General features: G+C 35.0%; 1 protein-coding gene across 1 annotated transcript in view; it reads left to right on the forward strand.

The window, feature by feature from the left end:
* The window catches only part of LOC128890616 (protein sickie), a 203337-nt gene that overhangs the window by 122650 nt on the left and 67331 nt on the right, over nucleotides 1-13356 (forward strand). The window contains exon 9 of the mRNA XM_054149270.1: nucleotides 12392-12809. Coding sequence (XP_054005245.1) covers nucleotides 12392-12809 — 418 coding nt within the window. The remainder of the gene's footprint in view (nucleotides 1-12391; nucleotides 12810-13356) is intronic.

Here is a 13356-nt window from a genome sequence, read left to right on the forward strand (position 1 = left end):
TCTCGTTCGATCTCCCGGGACGGCGGATTTGTCAAATTTTCCAGGTGGACGTAAACAACGCTTCTGAACGGAAACGGCGCGTCGACGAGACGCGCGAGGAGTCCCTGGACGGCATCGTCGGGGGCGAACGAAGACGGACGCACGGATTGGGAAGAAAGAGAGGAAGGATTAGTATACGCGTCGCCGTGAGTTATGCAGGCGGGTCACGGCAGGTCGTCGAATGGAATCGATATCTGCCGGGTGAAATAATAACCGTTCTCTTTCTATCGTCTCGTTTGCGCCCTTCGACCGTCTCTCTTCGACCCGTCTCCGTTACCATCAGATCTTCAGAAGAATTTTCAGAAAATAAGTTCAGCTACAAAACAAAGAAATTCATGCACGACGAGGACAGAACAAAACGTCGAGATAAACTTGTGAAAATTGTAGTTTTTCGATACTCGAAGGTGGCACAAGGAGCTGCAACAAAAAATTAATTCCAATTTAACCCTTCCAGATCTGATTTATCTTTTTTTTTTTTTTTTCGTAGTAATGTAATTCAATTTTCAGGGTTAAGAATTTATGATTAATGTTAACTGTAGCCAATTATGATATAGAGAGTCTTCCACAAAGAACTTCAGAATTTTGATCGTTAATCAAACGCGAATGGTACGGAATCATTTCCACTAAAGATTAGGGTCATTTCCATCGCGACCATTCTGGCAGGTTTATTTTATTATTAAAACATAGTATTTAACCCTTTTAGACCTAAATTGGTTTTTTTCTCCTACTAATGTCATTTAATTTTCAGGATTAACTTGGACTGAAATTAGTATGGAAGAAGTAAAAAGAAATCCTAATAGGGTAGTTTTTGAGGAAAACTAGTTTTTCGTCAATGTCCGCACGAATAAGGACAAATTTTAAATTTTGTGTCCTCAATTGTTGACACTAGGTCTGGAAGAGTTAAATAAATTTAATTGGGAAACATTACTATCGTGTTATTCCAATATTCTCCTATCAGATTATCACATGTTTCGTTTATTGCAACGTTTGTTTAGCGTGCGATAAATTTACTAATATGAAACCAATGAAATGCAACATTTTTTGGTGAATTAAAATACTAAAACGTATTATTTAATACCTTACAAGAAACACAAGAAAGTTTCCGTTTTCGTTTGCCTGGCTGCGACTAACCTCTTAATAGATATTGAAAACTCGTAATTACGAATAAATAGAATTGTAAACTGTATTTTCAAAGTTATTGCAAAAAATATTGTACCACTTTGCATTTACAAAATTAATTAGCCACGAAATGAAAATAGAATAGTCAAGTACTGTTTGAAATAATATTTGAAAAGTGGCCAGGTCTGGTAGCCATCGTCGAAGAGGATTACCCTCTTGCTTCGAGGTACCTTCGCGTTGCTTCTGCTTCCCATTGATAACACGCTTGTGCTAGCTGATTATGAGCCACGTTGGGTGTCCTGGATCTCATTGTTTCTACCGCTGTCCTCGTAATTAGAAGAGTTCCACTCGGTACACCGACCACAGTCAACAGAGATTTCACGGAACTTTAAAATCTCGCTGTTTCGACATTTCATTTTTTGATTAATACTCTGAAATTTAATGTAACAAATAATGTAGAAAAGTCGGATATTAGAAATTTCTTCATATTTATGGACATAGAACCGTATTTAGAAAACGTAAATTAGATTTGTAGAGTTTTATCTGATGCAATTGCAAAATTATTAACTGAAAGGTTTTCCAGAAGGATCTGTAGAATTTTGGTTTTTAATTAAACACGAATGGTATATAAATACGATGTAATATCTATGATTCACCAATATGGAAAAAAAACCGTAAATATGGTAGTAAAAACTGTTCAGAGTATAACCGAAGAATATCTCACTTCGAAGCATTTACTGTGTTTAAAAAAAGATTTAGACGATTTGGAGGCTAAAAGGAACTCGATACTGTACAAAGTTATATGGAACAAATTATGTGATTTAGCTGCCAAAAAGTTTCATATCCATAGGATTCGATTCTTTAATTTTGTTAAAAAGTAGAAAGATCGAACAATATTGTTTCTTTCTTATTTTTTATCTTGTTAATTTGAATTTTGTATTTTGTATTTACGTATTTTTATTAACTTATTTTGTACTTTGTTAATTAAAATTAAATTGTATTCATTTCATTTTATTTTGTTTTAATTGTTAAGACAAATAAAATGCCAACTACTTGTTATTCCATCATGTGAAAATTCTCATATCTGATCAATACAAGTACTCTAACCAGAATCATACACAAAGAATGTAATTTGATGATACAGAAATAAACAAATTACAGTAGGTGTTCGTAAGTTGAATACTAAAATTAGAACACACGTAGCTTGTCAATTAACCCTTTGACAAACATTATCTTCAGTAGCTGTAATGCATAAGTATTTGCAGATATGTATCGCCTTTTTATGATTCGTCGAACGAGAATTCCCCCTTAAGTGCTATGCGTGTTGCAAACTATTATTACATTTCCTTCGGCCGCGAATGGTCGTTGCGTGATAAACGCTAGAAATCATGAGGTGTTTCTATAAATGCCCAAAACCACTGTTAAATTAGTAACACCTTTTTTCGATCGATGAAAAGGTAGAGTAAGGAATAACAGTGGAAGCTAGTAGAGAATATAGAGTAATGGCTTTTGGAATGGATGCAAGAAATATTTTACATAAGAGAAAATCAAGATAATAAACAATCTAAAAGGATTATGAAGCGTTAGGTATGCATTTAAATTAAAAAGACGAAATTAGTAAAACATAATTACTTAATATTAACACAAAATGAATTTAAATTGCAATAAGACCATGACTATGTAGTACATATAATTAACTGTTAATGACAATAAGTCTAATAATAAGAACATAAAAGGTTGATAATGTAACAAATTATTCTTCTCAAAGAAAGTAATCAGTGATACAAAATATTGAAAGATATATTACTTATAATATATTTAAAGGTATTTTAAGATATATTCAGGTTAGTATAATTAGCTGTTTGATGCATGTAAGTAAATAGTACTTTCCTCTTTTTTGCAAGAGAGAAATTTTTGGCAAACAATCTTAATGTACAGAAGGAACAGTATGAAAATTAAGGAAATTTAGTTGTAACACAGAAACGAAATGTAATATCATTGAAAAGCAAATGAAAATAAAAAGAAAGTGTAAAAGAAAATATTTCCACAGTAATATCAGACAGCGAACAAATAATTCTTGCTCATTACCGGAACTCTGATCGTCGCTAACGAGCAGTAATTTTCAATGAAACGGAGAAAATGTTACAATCTAAAACGCCAACTGATTACTACGACTACTCTTTCCAGTTGATTATCTGAACGCACTAATAGCTGCATTAATCAACGCTCCGTAAAGACTATCAATTTTGATATTCCGTCAGGCATGATAAATTATCGTTGACAGAAACAGAGTGTACATTCTCTCCTTGTATATACTCGTGTAAATGGACTGAAAGTGATCTAGAAAAGAGGCTAATTAATTTCTTTTTTCCCATGGCAATCAGTCTTGCTGATTTGTAAATATTTATTTCAACAGAACGTAAATAAGCTCTATTTTAAATTATTTTTGTCGCGTATTACTTTGAAGATTACTTTCACTATATCCGAAATAAAAGGTAACGAAATAATTTCAGATCGTTATTTCCTATTTTCGTTTCAAATAAAATTTGCCCAGGTCTGATATAAACAATGGGATCGTTTCGCTTTAAATTATTTTTGTCGCGTATTACTTTGAAGATTACTTTCACTATATCCGAAATAAAAGGTAACGAAATAATTGCAGATCGTTATTTTCTATTTTCGTTTCAAATAAAATCTTGCCCAGGTCTGATATAAACAATGGGATCGTTTCGCTTTAAATTATTTTTGTCGCGTATTACTTTGAAGATTACTTTCACTATATCCGAAATAAAAGGTAACGAAATAATTTCAGATCGTTATTTCCTATTTTCGTTTCAAATAAAATCTTGCCCAGATCTGATATAGACAACGGGATCGTTTTGCTCCGCAGTGTACATGGAAATTCGCGCAATTGGTAACCCTTTAATGTTTAGTCGATGATATTTTTTGTGACTGGCTGTACGAGCAGTGGAGTATTCGGTAACCAAGCGTTAGTAAGCAGTATCGTCGCATAAAGTGGGGAGGGCTGGTGAGCAATGGATCGTCGACCCTCGCCAGTCGGCCAGTTAACGTTCGTCCGCCCGGTGAAAACGCGAGAGTTCGTTGAAGGTGGCGCGGACTGACAGTGGCATTAATGGAAAGCCTTCCCTTAATTTTCTCGAGATAGAAAACCGCGTTTCCACGCCGCGGCTGCCGCGTTTTTCTTGACCGCGATCCCTCTGGAAAAAGTGGCGAAGAACAGACGCGCGAATAACTCCTGCTGGGAACCGTCTAATCCACCAGAAGCAATTCCCCGTGATACTTTCTTGGGGTAGATATCGCGCTCTGGCAAACCGAGTATTTTTCGTGTCTCGTGCCCACGCGCTTCGTTCGTTATCTTTTCTGTGTAGAACGGGGAAAGTGTCGTTAACGGTTAAATGATAATACTCGTTTAGAGATCTATTTGTTTTGTCATCGCGGCGAATTTTAGGGAATTATAGCGTGCGCAGGTATGAAATATTGAGTTGTCCGACAAAATTCGTGACGATTTTTGGCAGGTAGTATCGAAACAAGTCTGAATATATCGGAATGGTCGAAAACAAATAGTGTACACAGACACAATGTAATTCCCGATAATTAATTAGAATTTATTACGACCTTTCTGAACCGTTTTGAATATATCTCGAGAAGTAATAATTTTTTTGCCATGGTACCCTAATCATTTTTTACGTAGAATGAACGGAAGAATCGATCCGTGTAAAAAAAAGTATGCATCTCTATTTAAAGAAATGATGCAATTGTTAATTGCATATACATTGCTGCATCTGAACAAAATTTGAAGTCCTACAGATGTAGCGCTCTTCGAACCATTTATCTTTCTCTTTTGGCATTTTTTCGTAAATGCAATAATAACGGAGTTACGACTTGAAACAATTGCGTGGACCACCCTGTATGTTAATCCCCATATGAATCCAAATGTACACACCGACCATGTTAACACTAAACCTACCACGACAGATTAAATGACTGTGTTCCAATTTTTGTCTGTACAATTCTTATATACGATATAAAAATTATATACAATTGTTTTATGTATCATTGAATTTAGTATCGCGTGAAGTATTTTTGGATACAACTGAAAAAGGAACTTTAATACTAGTCATTCAATTGATCACAGTAGAAATGGACACAAGCAATTTCGGTAGGTTTATTGTTATTGCAATTGCCGTCGAATCAGATTCGGCGATCTGCCGAATAGTCCAGATACATATGTACGTATATTTATTTTTTTTATTGGGCTCACATTAAAAGTCTAGCGCGCGACAAAAACAATCAAAGAGAAACATAAGAGTGACGAGAACGAGCGAGAATTATGAGAAGGAATGCATTGGAGTAACAGTGAAATATTACAGCGATCGGACAAGTACTTAAGTTTCCCATGTTCGTGATTTTTTGACTTCTTAATACTACGTATTGGTTGGAGCGAGCGGCCTCTAGTTCTTTTGTTCCGATCCCCTCTAATTTGCGGACACTCGGAAACTTAACGTGGTCGGTGATTACCTACAAATGTGGTCGCTAAAACCCAGCGAAGCATGCGACTTTAATATAATTAAAAAAATTTAACAGAAACATGAAGCTTGCAAAAATAATATGTTCAAAATTCAAATTTACTTAATTGAAGCTGTCAACATCATGAACATCATGAACATTACATTAAATAGATATAAAGGAAATATTCATAGAAACGCAATATCATGAAACTTGGTTATGCAAACCGTAAAGTAAAACTTTTGAAAATGTATGACGTTCGAAAATGTATGATGTTTTATCAGGACAACGCGTGACCATTTAATGTTTTGGCTATGGATTGATGTATCGTCGCACAATATTTCATTGCACCATTACTCCACAAGTAATTAGCTCGTTTTGTTTTGTTCTACACTGAATTTTTAGTAATACTCTTACTTTTGATGGAGATATATTTCACAGAATTAAATTTAGCATGAAGTAAATGTATGTTTTCAGCGCAACTTAATATACGAGTATAATATTTTCTTTTCCAATATACGATACCAATACAAATCGTCCGGTTCTGTTGTAAACGTATGAAAGTTGAAAACTAAAGATAGCGATAACTAATCTGCGAATGCTTACTTGCAAAAATTCGTATTTTCACAAATACAGAAAAAGAATTGAAGTTCAAACGAAAGCGTGTATTATTTTCTAATGTATCTAATTCTGCATACTTTTTTTTTTTACACAGATCGATTCTTCCGTTCATTCTACGTAAAAAATGATTAGGGTACCATGGCAAAAAAATTATTACTTCTCGAGATATATTCAAAACGATTCAAAAAGGTCGTCATAAATTCTAATTAATTATCGGGAATTACATTGTGTAGTAAGTATGATATGTATATTATTCCTAATATTTTATATATTTTTGCGTTTCTGCGCATTCTTATGCATTTTATCGTACCTCGATTAATCATAAACGCGCAAACATCCGCGATCTAGCGAATACAATGATCGAATGAACACGGAGAGTCGTTCGAATCGTCGGATGAGGAGTGTCTGAAACAAATAGACACCCCCAGTTAAATTGCACTAGACACGGAGGGTAACGGGGGCGGTTCTGCTCGAGGGCTATCCCTTAATTATCCTGTGCAATGACGCATTCGATGTTCACACAGGTATTTCGCCGTTATCGATCCCTCGGAACTCGAAGACACGTGTACGCGTACCAGTAAACTTTCGCAGTCTGGACTGTTGGGGCCAACTCCACGTGCCAATTAAATTTTTACGAATTTAACCTTTTGCAATCCAAATTACATTAAACTTCTAAACAAAATTATACAACAAGACCATCGATGAACACGAACAATAGGGTTTGAACTAAAAGTTGACCCTTCGCTGAACGCTTTCTCCAAATTTAACCAAATAAAAGGTTTTTTAATAGGAGCCTTAGTCCTTTCATACCTGGCGTCCATAATTGAGGACACAAAATTAAAAAATTACCGACGCTATCGTTTAGGGCGAATGTCCTCATTCGTGCACATGAAGAAAGACCAGTTTTTCTCGAAAACTACACTATTAGGATTTAAAAAAATATTTTTCCATACTAATTTTAGTCCAAGTTAACCCTACGCGTTAAATGGCATTAGTAAAAATATAAAAAAAAAAAATCTAATAAAAAAAAAATCATTTAGGTTTAAAAGGGTTAAGAAGATAGTCTTTTTGGTAATAAAATAAGCCTGCCAGAATAGTCGTGATGGAAATGACATAATCTTTGACATATAATTACGTAACAATCGGTGTAAAAGGTGGAAATATTCCGTACCATTTGCGTTTGATTAACAATCAAAATTCTGAAGTTCTTTGTGGAAGACTCTTCGTATCGTAATTGGCTATAATTTAAATTAATCATAAATAAAGAGTTGAACAAATTCATGTCATCGCTATTTTTGTATATTCTTTCTTCGTTTCTCTTCTTTTTGTTCATTTGCAATACGATGTAGTCAAAAGGGTTAAATTTTAATAAACACAAACTTCTGTATCTGTTCACCTCAGTATGAGTAATTAATCAGTGTTGTAAACATATTATTTGTAGAATATTTAAAACTACATTTAACACATATTTGGAATAGAGTTATATCAAACTAAAAAAATTAAAACAAGAAATGGTTATTTTGACTAAACAATCAGGATGACAGGGTTAAAATAGAAGAGGTTACGAAGGATTACGTAGTGAGACAAAAGAAGTGTAATCAACGATAATAATTCTGGTGAATTTAAACTTGGCGTCGATGTAAGTGTCTGTGCTTCGTCGAAACGAACCATGATAACAAGTTTCGCGCGACAAAGGGGACAATAATCGTTGCCGTAATATAAACTGGAAACAATATATCCTGCCTTCGAAATGTGTGTACGGTTGTTTAATGTCTGTGTCTCCGTTAAATAAGTGGAAATTATTCCATTGAAAGTGAAAATACGGAATACTACGTACAAGGGATTAACGTAAACAATGGTGAGTTAGTTTTAATATCATCGGTGATTAATATTAAAGTTTCTAATTCAACTCCAATTTTCAACAAAGATCAATGTAATCATTTTCCTTTGTATTAATCCTTTCCATAATAAACGCAACAACTCGGTTCAAGCTTTACTCGTAGCAATACAAACAGAATGAACGGAATAAGTAAATAAATAGAATTATAAAAATTATTTTTATGGAAGAAAGGATTTTAATATTCAGAAACTATATCACGAGTGTCTTGAGTTGGTAGTCGGTCGTATTAAAAAACAATTTTTGGTAGTTAAAGGATTTTGAATTTTCAGAACATTCCTTTGAATGTTCAGAATATGTATCGCAAAGGTCCTTGAACTGCTATATTAAAAGAATTTCAGGTCACAAAAGGGTTAAAAGTTCCAGGGTTTCTCTACTCGATGTTACATGGTTTTGTTTCAACTTCAAATGTTAATTTTCATAATTTATCGAGTTTAATATCGTATCAATGTACTTGAAACTTCGTTCATTAGCGAATAATCGATTAACGCTTCTGTTTCTTAATTATTCCGTGTAATATAAGTTCTTCCTTTTATGAAAAATACCGTATTCAACCGAAACACCGTTTCAACCTTCGGATGCATTAATTTTTTGTTTACCTTTCAAAACGGAGATTATTCCATAGTTATTTACATATTCATAAAGCAATTAACGTCAGAGTTAAACGACAAATGACTGTGTCCATACAGCTACATAATATTGCAAGCCTTCGAATTGTGGTGTGCTACACTTTGCACATTACATTCCATGCATTTCAATCATCTGGTTCTTGAATTTCATTTTAGTCTTTAAAAAATATTGTTTCTTAGTTATTTATATATCCATATAGGAATCATTAGCAGAATTGTACTATAAATGGTTGTATCAACATATTTATTAAATATTCCTATATGAGAGCACTATGCAGAAATTCTATAAAGTTGGTTTCAAATTCCTTTAAATGTTACACTTTGCACATTGCATCTCAAATACTTCAACCATCTGGTGGATGAATTTTATTTTACCCACCAACAAAGAAATCACTTGTTAGTTATTTATATATTCATACAGCAATTCATACGCCAATGTGATAGTTAAACGATGAATTTATAGAACTATTAAATATTACCGTATGAAAACATTATGTGCAAATCCTGTACAATTTCTCTAGTCTGCTAAGGATTAACATCTCGTTTCCGTGTAGCTGGAACATTTTTCCAGCCACACCCCAGCCTCGATCTCAAAGATAATATTTATTCCGTTAAAAAAAGGGTCGTTTCCAGGCCAGTATTTCGGATAATAAACTAGGAGGAACAGAAAGAATAAAAGGTACGAGCGAAGCTGTGTTCCGTACTCGGAAAGAGGGCCCCGTTTATTTAAATTTTCGCGGTAGTAGTGTCGTTCAAAGCAAAGAAGTCGTGTGTTTATTGTTCCTCGATCGTTTCTCTTCTGTTGACGCACCTCGGAGATCACCGACGTGTCTAAACGTTTCTGCACCCCCAGAAAAGAATAGGAATTCCCCATAAGGAACGTGTGAACTTATCAGCGAAGCGCAAAATATTTATTGACTCGTTTTAAGCAAAAGTTCATCCAAATATAAACTAGATTGAATTGCTTTGATCCTTGTAATAAATTGATAAAGTAGATTATATTAACTGAAGTACGCAAGACATTCTACAGGGTGTCCGAAAAGTCGGGGAGGAGCCGGAAATTGGGGGTAGCTGAGACGATTCCGAACAACAATTTCCTTTGCAAAAATGTCGGATGGGGCTTCGTTAAGGAGATATTAAGCGAAAACCCCGACCAATCAGAGCGCGCGTAGACCGTTGGAGCGGCCGCGGTAGCGAAGGCTACGCGCTGAGCGGCCGCGTCAATATCCTTCTATGCACGTCGAGTCACTTTTCGCGTACGAGAGCGGCTACCTAGCGCGTAGCCATCGCTGTCGCGGCCGCTCCATCGGTATCCGCGCGCTCTGATTGGTCAGTGTTTTCCGTTAATATCTCCTCAACGAAGCCCCGTCCGACATTTTTGCAAAGGAAATTGTTGTTCAGAATCGTCTCAGCTACCCCCCATTTCCGGCTCCTCCCCGACTTTTGGGACACCCTGTATAATTCTTTTAGTGAGTCTTTTGTGGTTTCTTGAATAGACGCAAGAACTATAACGTTGATTTGATTTCTGCAAAACTGTTGAGCTATTAATTCAACTTGAACAAATTTTCGATTCCTGTTTGAGTGGAAAGCAGTCAAAGTAATTAAAAGAAAGTGATTATCAACGAGTTGAGCAATCATCGTCTTCCTTGAATATGTACAGTATTGCCTCGAAATAAGCAACTCGGTCGGGACCGGCGGGTTGCTTATTTCGAGACAATACTGTATACACATTTAACCTATTTTATTCTCTCTAAATCATTGCTGAAATGTAAACATAATAAAATTAGAATACAAACGTGTAACATTTGGAAACGATAAAATAGAAAAGTATGCATATCCATGTGATAGATATTTCTGTACTTTAAGCCTGAGGAAGTCTATAGATGTCTATAGTTGGAAACTACTATAGTTGTTCGAATTTTTATTGCTCTTAACGGCGTCTGTTTATAACAACTTATTTTCTGTTCACTTAACTTAATTCTATTCGATGTAATTTTTGTTCATCTAGCGCTTGTTCTTTCACGATTCTTGCCATATCACAGCCCTGTTTATCTTCGACCCATTTTGATCGGTGTGAACGCGGCTTTAGCAGCCAAAGAAAAAGTCGTGCTTAATCCACGGAGATCTTTTGTCCGGAATGTGGCCTTTTCGCCGTTCGTTTACGACCTAGACAGTAAAAACCTGAAAGAGCGTTTCTACCCCCATGAGTCACTTCGTACGTGGTAATTCCATGTGGTGAATAGGGGGAGGGATTGGAGAAATTGAGTAAGAGACCAAGAGAAAACCAAGCAGTTTTTATTCTATCGATTTGTCACGTCGTTTAAAATAATTGGAAGGAACGAGTCGCTAGAGAGCAGTTTCGAACAGGACTTTTCCGATCGAACCTATGTATGTTTGACATTCTTTGTTCCCAATTTACTAGACTCTTTAACTCATTCGGAATGGAACTTCATTTGGACAACAGAACTGTTTTTTGCAATATTTACGATGTGAATTTTAATAATTATAGTATTATTAGCAGTATCCAATGAAGCTACATTTAATTACATTTCTATTGTACACATTTCTATTATAAAGTTAATTGTTATTTATTAAAATTCCGTTACCACGTTATGCTAAAACTCAACAATATTTATTGAATTATTTTTGGGTGAAAGTTCATCTAAACGTAAATTAACCTGGTATATCATGAGTGGTCCAATTTAGACAAACTTTCCCTACAATTGTACTGCTTTTAATATTAAACATTGCATGCACAATGGAAAAATGAGACAATAAGTCTGACTATTAATCCCCTTAAAGGGACACAACACTGTCAATGATCCAAAAAGAGAGGTATTTTTAAAAATTGCTCTTAAACTGTTATTATCTTTTACTAAACATTTAAACAGGTTTCATTTGAAATCATTTTTGTTTTAAACAATTTTTTAGACGGTATATTTGAAATTAAAAATCTTTCCTTTTTAAATAAAAATTCTATGGCTATATTCTGAACTTCTGAACTTTACGAAAAAGTGTTATTTATTTATTGAAAAAAAAAAACAGATAAAAATCAATCTAAAAAGAAACGACTATAAGCCATAGAGACTAATTTTTTTTTTCTATTAAGAAAATGTGATTACAGATCGTATCGATCAGACGCATAGTTTTCTCAGAAATCTAACTTTCATTTATATTATTGTGTTGATGTATACCAACTACATGTGTTGCTCTAGATACCTAGAAATCCTTTTCAATCAACTTCGAAAAAGAGGAGTTTACTCAATTCGACATGAATATATATATATATATTTCTTCATACAAAATTCACAAGAATTTAATATTTTTAATATACATGCCATATTGAATCCGCCATTTTGAATTTTATAACTTGCGACCCAAATAACTCAAAAACACTAAGTTTCGTGAAAATCCGAAGACTCTGTAATTTTGGTCGCATTTTTTGCCATCCGGTCCACCGTGATGTCGTGTCCTTTCAATTTCATTCTTATCAAACCGACCCAGCTAGCCAACTTCTCATTTCTACATACATAGTAGCTATCACGTTATTCAAATGCAGTATAGAATATTTTTCTAACGAATTAAAATATGCTTTTTCTCATGGACAGAGGGTGCCGGGTGGTGGCGGCGTGATTGTGGGGGGTGGCAGTAGTTCGGCCACCCCCCAAGGTGCACAACAAGCCAGCAACCTGGTGTACCGCGTCGTGAGCTCGAGACATCCTGGTGGCGGCCATCATCCTCATGTGAAGAAGTCGGACAGCTCCCAACAGACGGATAACTCGGCGTTCAAGCACCAGCAGCACCAGCAACAACAGCAACAGCAACAGCAACAGCAGCAGCAGGGCTCGAACAGTTCCACTAACACCAGCTCAAACAGTCAGCAATGGAAAAAGTACATCGAGGCTGGAGCTGCGAGGGATCGGGAGAGAGACAAGGATGGTGCACCCCCGAGTCCTAGTCCCTCCAGGCGATCCCAGGTAAACATTTATATAGTTTCGTCCCTTCTCGAGTCGTCGCTATGCCGGACAATATTGATCTTCCTGATGGGCGATTTAGCTCGTTTAACGTAGCCTTTGAATTTTATTTTTATCTCAAGGGGTTGTGTTGTACATAGTTACTAGCAGAAGCGCCCACCCTATATATATATTATGTATTCTATCTGTATTTAAATTATTCAAAAGTTAGAATTACCAATTCTAATTCGCTTGAAAATGAACCTTCATTCGTGTACTGTTTAGTAAACAGTAGAGTATCTGTGATTTCTTTTACTGTTTCTCTGATGTACTGGTGAACGAAACGAAATATCTTTTTAGTAATAATTTATTTATAAGAATTTGCACAAGACAACGTTTATTCAACTTCAAATTGGAGACAGTTTGAAAACAAGTTGTACAATTTGAGTAAAAATATGTATGTCAGTAAGTTTGCCGTAAGGAAAATAGTTACAAACTCTTTATTTTGTAATTATGATAGTAAAACATCTGATTCTCTTGAACAAATTTGTGAAAATTATACATGCTACAA

The sequence above is a fragment of the Hylaeus anthracinus genome, unplaced genomic scaffold (genome assembly GCF_026225885.1).
Source record: "Hylaeus anthracinus isolate JK02 unplaced genomic scaffold, UHH_iyHylAnth1.0_haploid 12001, whole genome shotgun sequence".
NCBI lineage: Eukaryota > Metazoa > Arthropoda > Insecta > Hymenoptera > Colletidae > Hylaeus > Hylaeus anthracinus.